A 13,446-nucleotide genomic window follows, 5' to 3' on the forward strand; every position below is an offset into this window, starting at 1 on the left:
AGGACCTAAACCATTTTAGGACAGTTCATTTTGTCCTACTCATGTTTCCAACCTGTTTTGCAGTATATCGTGATCTACGGTAGCAAAAGCTGGAATGCCATCTAACAAGACCATGTTGACACCTTTCCCGAGTCAATATTCAATCTTTAATATCTTCAATATCATTTAGCTTTTTGATCAGAGCAGATTCTGTGTCATGGGACGGAGGCAATTGCAGGACTCCGAAGTGACGGCGTGATATTCAGGGTGGTTTTATTCCAGGCTAAGGTCGTACACAAGTAAGCAGTCCAAAAAAGGCGGAAGCACAAAAATGCAAGGCTACAGGCAAGATCCAAAAACATGCAACAAGGTCCGATGACTATGCGGCAAAGCTTAGAAACGTGAACAAGACGTAACAAGACTATCGAGGCACAGGCTCACTGTAATGAAGGGATGCACTATACAAAGCTTGCAAATTTACGCATGATAGTGGAGTATTCAATATCCAGTAACACACCAAACTGGCAAAAGTAGATTTGACACTCAAGCCTTAAATGCCTGGTCTAATTAGCATCCAATGTGGCGCAGCTGTGGGAAGGCAGCCAGAGGCGGCACCGCCCAGATCAGTGGCTTGGCCATGCCCCTGACAGGCAGTTTCGCCCAGAACAGTGGCTTGACCATGCCCCTGACAATTCTGTACTCTGATAAGTACGGAAACCTTTTTCAAAAAGTCAATTTCAATTAAAGAAATTGCTGAGTTGATTCCAAACAAGTTTCTCAATAATCTAGGCTATAAAAGGGAGATTAGAGATGAGTCTATCGTTTGCAAACATGAAAGCGTCCAGTGCTGTTTTTTTAGAAGAGGCTTAACGGCAGCTACTTTCCGAGCTTTAGGAAACAAGCCAGACTGAAGTGAGCAGTTTATTATTTGTTCTGATTTCACAATCGTTTTGAAAAAGTCAGATGGTATTGAGTCGAAACAGCTTGTTGATGGTTTCAGCTACTTAACAGTTTTCTCTTTAATTTTTGCTGAACTGTTTTAAATTCTGACATGGAAATAGAGCTTTCCTTGGTGGCTTCAGATGTAGAATCATTTAGCTGATTTGTGCTACTTAACCTGATGGATTGTATTTTTTCACAAAAATAACAGGCAAATTCATTCCATTTATCAACTGTTTTGAGGTCTGGACCTATCTGATTTGGGGTGTGGGGGGTTGTGAGGTTGTTAACCAAAGCAAACAAAGTGCAAGTACTGTTGAGGTTCTTACTGATGATTTTAAAAAAGTGTTGCCGTCTATCACTGGCTAACTCTTGGTTAAAATTACAAAGACACTGTCTGTGGAGGTCACAGTCAATTTGGAGTTTATGTTTTCTCCAATTGCGTTCTGATTTCCTACACTTCGATTTAGACCTCTTCACCGTCATTGTTCGATAGCGCTACAGAGGATCCTGGATTAATCCTCCCAGGCATGCATGAAGACATAGTAGAAAAGGGTGGTTTGTATTCAATTTGAGTGGGACTACTTCAAAGGCAACAATTTATGGTTTGGATTTGAAATGTACCTTTTGTTACATCAGTCCTGAACTCCAAACTCGTATGATTAGTCGACCACCCCTACCTGCCCCACAGGGTGTTATGCTTCCTTGTCCAGCCTTGTGTTGGAGCTCAGTCTGAGCCTTGCTGAAGGGGAACTCCAATTTGGACTGAAGAATAATGGGTGCAGACACTGAGAAACCAACAGGGAGATCTGATACATGTGAGCATCTGCATAGCAAAACAAAAACACAATAGTTATAAATAAAACACAAACTGTAGATGTGCAATATTATGATCAAAAATAGTCAATACAAACTCCAACTCACATTGTTCTATAAATTTTACAATTAAACTAGAATTGTTTGTACAGATGCAGAGATCTTCAGATAATCTCAGTATTCAAACACTATGATCTCAATCTAGAAAGTGCGGTGAGTTACCTATACAAATAAATTTGTTTTGCTTTGTTTGAAATAGTTTTGAAATGGATCAATGGTCGAAAACAAAACAAAAAGGAAGACTAGAAATATAGGCAGCAGGTGACCTAATTCGAGACATTGAAAAAAAATCTGGTTCCCATCTGTTAATTAAAAAAAAAATGGTCACCACAATAATTTGAATCTGACAAAAGTAATATACATCAATTTTCTGAACCACTTATCCTTACAAGGGTCGCGGGAGTGCTGGAGCCTATCCCAGGTATCTTCGGCCAGGAGGCGGGGTTCACCCAGAAATTGTTGCCAGCCAATCGCAGGGGACATATAGAGACAAACAACCAATCGCACTTACAATCATACCCAAGGACAATTTAGTCTTCAATTAATGTATGTTTTTAGCACGTGGTAGGAAACCGTTGTGCCCAGAGAAAACGCACCCAGGCACAGGGAGAATTGGCAAATTCCACACAGAAAGGACCGGGATCTGAACTCCAGTTCTCAGAACTATTAGAGGAACGCTCTAACCAATTATGCCACTGTGCTGCATAAAAGTCATGATACATTACTTATTCAACATTAACCAGTGAAAATGAGACCTTTCTTTGTAATTGTGGGTCAACATATAAAAACTAAATCATACAACAGACCTGGCCAAAATTGATGGTTCCTTAAACTTTATTTTATGTTGCACAACCTTTTTCAGCAATCAGTACAATCATATAATTTTGGTAACGTTTAATGAGACTTTTGCAGCTCTCAGGAAGCATTTTGGCCCACTCTTCATGAGCTACCTATTCAACTTGTCAGATTTGAAGGTTGATTTATCTAGATGGCATGGTTCTGGCATGTAAAATAGAATTTTGATCTGAATAATGCAATGTTTTGCTCTCAGCCATTCTTTTGGGCTTTTTAACATTGTGTTTTGGGTTATTAACCTGTTGCAATAACCATGACCTGTGACTCTGACCAAGATTTCTCACACTGGGCAGCAAAGTTTCCTCTAGAATACCCTGATTGTTTTGAGATTTCATTGAATGCATCACAGATTAAACATCTTGTGCCCGATACAGCAAAGGAGCCCGAGATAAAAACAGAGCCTTCTGCATGTTTCACAGTTTCTTTTCTTGGGATGCTGCATTTTTTGTCTGTGAACACCAAGCTGATGGGCCTGGCCAAAAGCTTTAATTTTCTCTCGTCTGTCCATTGGAAATTCTCCTTGAAGGTTTGTGACTGATGAACATGGAGTTCACCAAATTCAAGTCTCACGTTTTAATGATTTATTTTCAATAATGGTGTCCTTGGTCGTCTCCCTTGAAGTCCTCTTTGGCTAAAACGGTGCAATCTGACTCTGATGTGCCTTGGAATTCACCTTAAAAATTCTTGCTGGAGATTGTTGTGGGCTGGTCATCATTTTTATTATCTCTTCAAATTGGCATGAATTTTCCTCATGTGGCCACAGACAGGGAGCTTGTCTACACTACAATGGATCTTAAATTTCTGAATTAGGAATTAATTAGGAAGCAAAGCAAATTTACTTGTACAGTGCATTTGATGCACAAGGTAACTCAATGTGCTTTACATGATTAAAAGCATTTAAAAACAAGGAGATAAAATGTTGAAAATGGGATAAAAACAATAAAAATGACAAAAAATATACATAAAAAAAGACAATTAAAACTGTGTTGAAGACATCCATCCATACATTTTCTTAATTGCTTATCCTCACAAGGGTCGCGGGGAGTGCCTATCCCAGCTGTCAACGGCCAGGAGGCAGGGTACACTCTGAACTGGTTGCCAACCAATCGCAGGCAAAGCAAAGAAACGCAAATTTATTTATATAGCACATTTCATACACAAGGTAACTTAATGTGCTTTAGATGATTAAAAGAATTAAATACAAAGAAACAAACGTTAAAAACAGGTAAAAAAAAAACGATACAAGTACAATTAAAATGGCATAAAGTGCAAGAAATATTTAAAAATGAAAATACTTTAAAATGCATGAGAAAAGAGTTTTTAACCTGGATTTAAAAAGATTCTCACTTGGGGTTGACATCACTTCTGTTGGTGACTTTTTCCATTTGTGTGCAGCATCATAGCTAAATGCTGCTTGATCATGTTGATCATTACTCTGCACTCCACTGTTTGATGTGTCAGTCGATTTCAGAGCCCAACCGGGCTTGTATTCCATTAGCATTTCTTTTATGTATTCAGGACGTCAACTATTTAGTGATTTATAGACCAGTAGCACAACTTTAAAATGTATTCTAAGCAGGCTGGAAGTCAGTGTACAGACTTTAGAATTGGAGTTATATGCTCTGACCTCTTTGTTCTGGTCAGAACACGAGTTGCAGCATTCTGAATGAGCTGCAGCTGTTTAAAGCTCTTTTGTGGGAATCCAGTCAGAAGACCATTACAATAGTCAAGTCTCCTTGAGATCAAAGCATGGATGAGCATCTCCTGGTCTGCTTGACACATGCAAGCCTTAACTCTGGATATGTTCTTAAAATGGTAAAAGGCAGTTTTAGTCATTGATTTGATATGACTGTTGAAAGTTAGGTTGGATTCTATCAGAACACCAATGTTTTAGTCATGTTCATGGTTTTTCAAAAAAAGTGAGTCCAGTTTTTTCTGACAATGATCATATTATTTTCTTGCCAAAAACAATTTTCCCCAGTTTTGTTTTGGATGAATTGAAGAAAATTTTGTCTCACCCAGTTACTGTATCTGTTTTAAACATTGACTCAACACCACATCTGAACAGCAGTCATCTGGAGTCACTGCTAAATATAACTGTGTTAAATGTATAGCTATGATAGTCAAAATTAAAGTTCTGAAGAAAGAACCAAAGGGTAGCATATACAGTAAAGGCTGAACAGGAAGGGTCCAAGAAATGACATCTGAAGTAGCCCATATGTCTTTGCCGTTCCTTGAGATAAAATACTTCCAATGGTTACAAAATAAATCATCCTCTAGATAGGACCTGATGGATTTAAGGATCGCTCGAACCACAGCAAACAAAGTGCAAGTATTGTTGAGGTTCTTACTGATGATTTTATAAAATTGTTGCTGTCTATCCCTGACTAACTCTTGCTTAAAATTACAAAGACTTTTGACAGTGGAGGTCACAGTTAATTTGGAGTTTAGTTCTCCACTTACATTCTGCTTTCTTACACTTTGATTTGAAGATCTTTATCATCATTGTGGTCCTCCATGAGTGTCGCCTCCAGATTGTCTTAATTTTAATAGGGCACAGGTAGAGACACGTTTCAGCAACGAGACGTGGAGTGGTATGAATTTTCAAAGAGTGAGGTAGCTTCAACTGGACGGAATAGTGATGATTTTGGTAATGGGGAAAGGACCAATGTACTGTGATCTTACAGGACTCGGTCTGAAGTTGAACTTGGGAGGAAAAGCCAGACGGACTTACTCACATTGCATTCAGGGGTAGGAGAGTGATGTCGGTCCACGAGCCGTTTGTTGCGTGTTGCCCAACCTTCTTTCCACAAAACCTCAACACTCCGGAGATGATCTTGAATGGTAGAAATTCCCACCGCCTGCTCCTATAGGTTGAAGAGTGGGGGTTGAAGGATAGATTGTGTGCAGGTACACAGAGCTGACTCCAGGGATTGATTCTCTTGCTCCGTCGGACCGTTGGTCTACGGATGATACCCTGAACACTAGAGGGCTACTACACCCACCACCTTGCAGAATTCCCTCCAGACTTGTGAAGAGAACTGTGGGCCTCAATTGGCGACAATGTTGATAGGTATTCCATAGAGTCTAAAGACATCCGTGGCCAGGAGGTTACCAATTTCCACAGCAGACGTGAGTTTAGCAAGGGGCACATAGTGGGCATACTTGGAAAAGCAAGGATGGTGAGAATAACTGTTACCTTCTGAGGGAAGAGAGGCAGTGAAATGTGAGACCAGTGGCGGCTGGGAATTGGCAAGTGGCGCGGCAGACCAGTTGTGTGTCGATGTGAAGACTTGTCTCGAGTACAGAAGGAGCAGTTTTGGACAAATTCATGGGTGTTTTTGATGAGACTGAGCAGCCTGAAGAGCTGTTGAAAAACGTGGGTTATACAGGTCATTGTCATGTTGAAAGACGCAGCCATGACCCATCTTCAATGCTCTGACTGAGGGAAAGAGGTTGTTCCCCAAAATCTCACAATACATGGCCGCAGTCATCCTCTACTTAATGCAGTGCAGTCGTCCTGTCCAATGTGCAGAAAAACACTCGAAAAGAATGTTGCTACCACCCCCATGCTTCACAGGAAGGATGGTGTACTTAGGATGGAACTAATCATTTGTCTTCCTCCAACCACAGTTAGTGGAATTATGACCAAAAAGTTCCATTTTGGTCTCATCTCACCACAAAACCCTTTCCCATGACTCCTCTGTATCATGCAAATGATCATTGGCAAACTTAAGCCGGTCCTTGACGTGCTGGTTTAAGCAGGGGAACCTTCCGTGCCATGCATGATTTCAAACCATTACGTCTTAGTGTATTACCAACAGTCACCTTGGAAATGCTGGTCCCAGCTCTTTCCAGGTCATAGACCAAGTCCTGTCATGTAATCCTGGGCTGATTCCTGCCTTTCTAAGGATTATTGAGACCCCACGAGGTGATAGCTTGCATGAGGCTCCACTGTGATTCCTGGATTTTTTTTTTCGATTATCTCTCTCACAGTGGACATGCACCTACGATGAAAATTTCAGACCCCTCCATGACTTCTAACTGGGAGAACTTCCAATATAGCATGGTGTTCAAATACTTATTTTCTTCATTGTAAGAGCAACTGACTATGATGTATATTGGTGATTCAGAGAGCGGCTTTTGGAAAATAAAAATTAGGAATCTCGTGGTGTGTGATCTAATTGACCTGTATCGCCTCCCAGGAGGCAAAAGAGTGAAAATGTGATGACTGCGGTGGAAAGTGTCTGTATTGATTGTCCTGGCTCCCGAGTGATCACGGGTTTTGGCAATGTCCTGCAATGATGGAAGAGGGGAGCCAATGGCTTTTTCTGCAGGTCTTACAACTCTGTCGTGCTTTTTAGTCCACAATAGAGCAGCCTGCATACCATGACTTAATGCAATATATTAAAATGCTTTCAACAGCAGAAAGTGAATAGGTTGCCTGGCCTTATTCACAATGGCTGTAGTATTTGTAGTCCAGTAGAGGGTGTGGGTAATGTCACAAGAAATGTAGAATTATAACTGTGGACTATTACCACATAGTCACCACTGATGAAAATGGGGGCTGGGTCAGCTCAGCGTTTCCTCAAGTCCAATATAAGTTATTTATTTTTCTTTGTGATTCAAGTCAGATTGTTTGCAGAGCCCCACAGAGACAGATTATAGTCCTCAACATGGTAGGCGGACTGATCCTCCCCTGAGATGAGTCCCTCCACAGTTATCAGGTGTCTCCACTCCTCCAGTGCCCAGAATATAGCCAGCAGTTCACAGTTGCTGACATTGTAACTTCGCTCCGCAGGGGATAGGCAATAGGAGAAAAAAGCACAAGGGTATAGTTTCTAAGTCATGGGGTCCCGCTGCGAGAGGACAGCATCAGCACCAGAGTCCGAGGCCTCGACCTGTACCCAAACTCAAACGAAGGGTTGATGTGGAGAATCTGAGATTTGTTTTGCACATTGATGTCATTTAGATTTCAGTAGTCAATCCACAGTTGGAGAATATTGTCTTTTTCCCCATGAAGAAGAATCTAACCCCGACCCGTGCAAGGAGGGCCATATGAGGCCAGTAGCCAGGGAGTCCTGGATGTCATCTTTTATGGTTTTCTTCTAGAGATGGGTGAGGTGGTAGAGTCAGCTAGTGGAAAGTGGAGTTCCTGGCAAGGGTTTAATGGCACAGTCTTAAAAGAGACCGCTAAATCCTTGCTAAATATTGGTGAGACGTCATAATATTCAGGCAGGATTTGTGAAAGGTCCACTGGGGCAGCAGAAGTTGGAGCATATCCAGAGAGCATAACGGCAGATAGCAGACAGTGTAAATGGGAGTGAGGACTCCATCCAGAGACTGACACTGTAAATGGGTCCAGTGAATGATTGGGTTGTGAATCTGCAGCCATTAAATGCCAAGAACTAAGGGAGCCTCTGTGGAAGTAATAGCAAAGAGGGAAATGAGGAGCATGACAGTCACTGTTTGGTGGGTGGCAGAGATGACTGTCATCCAGGGCTGTGACACTTTTCGGTGATGGGAGAGGTTGGAGCAGGATTAGTAGTTTGTATATTTATTCTTAATGAATGAAATTATCTTTTGCACCAGAATTAATGAGGGCAATAATGGGGTAGTTCTGAGTGGAAATTATAATGCAAGCAGGAACGGTAATGGAAGAGGGAGAGCTCAAGGGAACAGAGGTTGTCACAGTGAGCCTGGTCTTTTGGTCAGAGGGCACAAGGAGGTGAAATGATCAGGTTGACCACGATAAATGCACAGCCACTGGGCGACACGACGCTGAAACTTTTAGCGGTCTATTTTTACAATTTATATGGGTTCATTGGATCGAATGCAGTGGAACGAAAGTGCGGAGGGCAACAGAGGAAGCGGCTGTGCAGCTGACCGCATAGTTGTGAGTGTGGAAGAGAGTTTATGAGAGTGAAGGCGCCACTCACAGGTTCTCTCGCATTGCCTATTATCTACACTAATAGCAAGGGCGAAAAGAGCATCTAGAGAGGAGGGCTCTTCCCGGACCGCGAGTTCGTCTTTAATTTGGTTGGTAAGGACGTTGGGGAAAACTCCCTTAAAGGTTCAACATTCACCTGCATTTGCCAACAAGGACACGGAAGATGACATAATATTCAATGAAGGACATAGCTCCCTGAGATAATGAGAGGTTACAATGGATTTTTTCTGTGATCAAACACCTTCTGGAGTTCAGCATAAAAAGAGTCGAATGAGTAGAGCACTTGTCATATGGGGTCTTGCGTATTAATAACGAATGCTATCACAATATTTACACTAGTCGACTTTTCACCAATTATTTTGATGATTAGATTAGCCAATTAATCAGATCATATATATGTACAGTGGTACATATTACATTAATTTGTTCCAGAAGTCATTTCATAACCAGAATTTTTCACAAGTAGAAGCGAACTGTACATGTAAATACCCCAATCTGTTCCAGGTCCTTGGCGATAAATAAAATAAAATAAATGAATGAATGAATAAATAAAAGTACATAATGTAAAGAATAATAAAAATTATGTTCATTTACCTTTGGCGTTGGGCAACTGTGAGAATAGAAGCGTGAGTGAGAAGTGAAATGCATGTTGGGGGACGGAGGAGGAGGCAAACGTTTGACAGCTTAGAGAAAACATATGTACGAATGTACACATGCACACAACTTAATTCCATTAACAGTTTTTGGGGCTCATGGTGAAGAAAATTGAATAACCTTCCCAAAACACAAATGAAAAATAAAACTCGAAAGTTTTATTTTACCCATGTGAGCTAGCGTGTGACAACGTCTGAAAGCACTTGCTTGTGATTGATATTGATGCTCGAAAAGCATCATGGGCAAAGACTGACGTCCCTCTCAGCCAATGGGATGTCAGGAAGATGCTATAGCAGTAGGCAATGAGAGAGCAGCTCTATCGCGCCACTTTCAAACCAAGATACAGGATGTTTATGTTCGGTGCAATTTGTGGCTGTGAATCTAGCGCCCATTTTTTCCCTTCGTATCTTGAATTTTCCTTCGTAATGAGAGACAATATTTTTCCAAGCGGGTGTTTCGCAACCTGAATTTTTCATTACTAGAGACGTTCGTAAGTAGAGGTACCACTATATTACAATGGCAAGGTGAATTCCTTTGTTTTTGTTGACACAAAAATCAAGAGTTTTCCTCAAATATTGCAACCATTGTAGAGTTCTACCACAAGAACCGCAAACACAGGCTTGTATTACTTCTGAAAATGAAAAAAAAAAAAAGAAAAAAAACCCTCAATGATTCCCAAGCCTTTGGGGAAAATAATATGAACCGACAAAAACTTTTTAAAAAAGCTTTTTGGAAGGTGTGTCTCTTGTTACATATGTAAATGTAAATGTAGTGCAACATTTCAGAAAAAGAACGTCCTATCAACTGTTAATGTGGCGGTAGTGAGATGGTCTTGGACTACGCTACAGGACCTGGACAACTTTGTGATTGAGGCAACTGTGAATTATACTCTTGAACAGAAAATCTTGAAGGAGAATGATCAGCCATCAGTTTGTGAGCACACTTGGGTTTGGAAGTAAGAGAATGATCAGACAAAACAACTAAATTAAACAAGATGGCTCCTACTAGTGTGGCAGCCTCTGGTACGTTCCCCCAGTACTGTTTACGTTTGTGTGTTTTTCGGTCGTCTTGGGACTCAAGTACACAAGAAATTACTTACTAACCATGAGAGAGTCTTCTTTGGGCTTTTTTTTTCCGACAACTCTCGCCAATTCGCTGAATCTTTTCTGGGGTTACTCGTTGGTGCTCTCTATAAAGCCTCGTGGCAATTGCGGCACAGGGGCTCGCGAGCCGGTACACAAGCTGAACTGCGAAAGAAGGGACACAGACTGGTGCTTCCGTCAATTCAGCCCCCGAATCTACACTCCATAGCCAACAAAATGGAGGAATTTCAGCTTTTGATCAAGACTTGCAAAGACTTTGGACATTCAGCCGCCCTGTGTTTCACGGAGACTTGCGTTTGTGGACGCGTCCCCGACGGCGCTGTGACACTACCTGGCTTTCATCTTTTTTGAGCAGACCGCATAGCGGAGCTAGCATAGAAATTGAAAGGCAGTGGAATATGCTTTTATATCAATGAGAAATAGTACACTGACATTACACAGCTAAGGACATACTGCAGCCTGCTTTTGGAGTCATTGTTCTTGAACTGTAAGCCATTTTATTCACCGCATGAATTTGCCTCTGTAATTCTCATAGGTGTTTACATTCTGAGGCGGCACAATGCCTCAGCCCCTTAAGAGTTGGCCTCACAGTTCTGAGGTCTCGGGTTCAATTCTGGCCCCGCCTGTGTGGAGTTTGCATGTTCTTCCCATGAATGCACGGGTTTTCTCTGGGCACTCTGGTTTCCTCCCACATTCCAAAAACATCAATTGGACACACTAAATTGCCTCTAGGTCTGATAGTGAGTGCAGTTGTTTGTCTCGATGTGTCCTGGGATTGGCTAGCAACCAGTTCAGGTTGGACTCGGACTCCTGCCCGTTGACGACTGGGATAGGCCCTAGCACTCCCGCAGCCCTCGTGAGGATAAGCGGCTAAGAAAGTGGATGGATGGACGTATGTTGTCATTCCGCCCCAACCTAGCATGAACGCAGCACTGCTAACTCTGGCTGACCAAGTAAACGAAAAACACCTAGATTCACCGTTCATTACCCTAGGAGATTTTAACACAGCTAAACTCAACCACGAACTTTCTGAATATAAGCATTATGTAAAATGTTCGACAAGGAAAATTAACACTCTAAGCAAAAGAAGTTGCATATTTAAATAGGGATAGGGCCCTCTACAATCGCACTAGAAACCAGCTTACTACAGAAATTAACATTGCATAGAGGGACTATGTAGCTATACTGGAAACCTAATGGCGCTAATGACTTCAAATCAGTCTGGGACAGATGAGAATCGCTCACTAATGACAAGCAATGTTCCCCTCCAGTAGAAAACAAGCAGGAGAGCCAATGACCTACATAGCAAAACTGCTGATCGGATTGTCGGCACCACCCCATTCACTCTTGAAGACTTGCACGCCACTCAAACTAGGTCCAGAGCAAGCAGGATCATTCTGGAACCTCCACATCCTGGCCATCAGCACTTCCAGCTCCTTCCATTGGATAAGTGCTAATGATCAATGCAAGTTAAAACTAGTAGGCATTCAAACTGTTTTTTTCCTCTGGTAATTAAGTCATGAAATTCTTGATCAGCAAACATACTGTTTTCTGCCTTGTGCCGTTGTTGGCACACTCCCTCATATCCTGCTTGTCCAATCACTATTAGTATTAGTAATACTGTATATTCTCGAGACTATCGCATAATTCATCACTTTAGACTGCTCCTTTTGAACAATTGTCATTGCACTGGTCTATAACAAGAACTACAAACGAGTAAGGGCACTTTGCGTACAAGCTTAACATAACGTGGGGCATTGACACACTCTTAACTGTTCTAAATGAAGAAGACTGCATCTTGCACATCTGTGACTCTTATAAGGAATCATTCTTTTGAACTGAATGTCTCTTGTTCTCTGTTCGTACAAGGGCGGTGAGGTGAGGACTGCCGGAGACAAATTTCTTGTGTGTTGTTACACACTTGGCCGATAAATCTGATTCTGATCGAAACACATAAGAAAGAGAATTTCCTCCATGGCTCAAAAAAACTGACTGAAGGTTTTGAGGTGCCCTTGTCAAAGTCCGAACTTGAATCTGATTGAAATGCAGTGGCATAAACTTAAAAACGTCATTCACGCTTAAAAACTCTCAATTTTTGCTGAATTCAAACAATTTCAGCAAAGAAGAGTGGGCCAAAATATTTTCAAAGAGATATGAAACACTCATCCCCAGTCATAGAAAATGCTGAACTTGTTGGTTGTTGGTGATGAGGATGGCCCAACCAGTTATTAAGTTTAGGGAGGCCTTTTTTCCACCACAAGGCTACAGTGTGAGCGTGTGTGTGTGTCTAGGTATGCGTGCGTGTGTGTGCGTATGTATACAATGAAGAAAAAAAGTAAAAAAAAGAAAATAAGTATTAGAACACCCTGGTATATTGCAAGTTATCCCACTTAGAAATCATGGAGGGGGGCAGATATTTTCATTATAGGTGAATGTCCACTGTGAGAGTTATAATTTAAAAAGAAAAATCCAGAAATCACACGATATGATTTTTTTAGCGATTTGTTTATGTGATACTGCTGCAAATAAGTATTTGAACATCAGCATTTGTCTATCAGCGAGAATTCTGACCCTCAACGACCTGTTAGTCCGCCTTTAAAAGTCAACCTCCACTCCATGCAATATTCTGAATCAGATGCACCTGTGTGAGGTTCGTTAGCTGCATAAACACAACTGTCAACCCCATACAATCACTAAGACGCAAACTTGTAACACTGGCATGACCAAAGTGCGTTCCAAAGACACCAGAGAAAAAAATTGTATACGTCCATACGGCTGGAAAGGGAGACGGAAAAATTGCCAAGATGGTTGGTGAAAAAAGGTCCACTGTTGGGGCAATCATGAGAAAATGGAAGAAGCTAATCATGACGGTCAATCTCAATCGTAGTGCAGCCCCATGCAAGATATCATCTGGGGGGGTCTCAATGATCCTTAGAACGGTGAGGAATTGGCATTGGCATTGTTCCATCCATCCATCCACCCACCCACCACTTTTTCGGGTCAGGTCGCGGGGCAAGTATCTTCAGCAGGGATACCCAGACTTCCCTTTCCCAAGCCACTTCTTCCAGCTCTTCCGGAAGGATCCCGAGG

The 13,446-nt window shown here is 41.7% G+C and overlaps 1 protein-coding gene across 7 annotated transcripts in view; it reads right to left on the bottom strand.

The window, feature by feature from the left end:
• The window catches only part of adat1 (adenosine deaminase tRNA specific 1), a 77,512-nt gene that overhangs the window by 20,215 nt on the left and 43,851 nt on the right, over positions 1-13,446 (bottom strand). For all 7 annotated transcript variants that reach the window (XM_061822335.1, XM_061822340.1, XM_061822338.1 and 4 more), the window contains one exon: positions 1,599-1,744. In XM_061822335.1, coding sequence (XP_061678319.1) covers positions 1,599-1,744 — 146 coding nt within the window. The remainder of the gene's footprint in view (positions 1-1,598; positions 1,745-13,446) is intronic.

This window comes from Syngnathoides biaculeatus, chromosome 6 (genome assembly GCF_019802595.1).
Source record: "Syngnathoides biaculeatus isolate LvHL_M chromosome 6, ASM1980259v1, whole genome shotgun sequence".
Classification (NCBI taxonomy): Eukaryota; Metazoa; Chordata; class Actinopteri; order Syngnathiformes; family Syngnathidae; genus Syngnathoides; species Syngnathoides biaculeatus.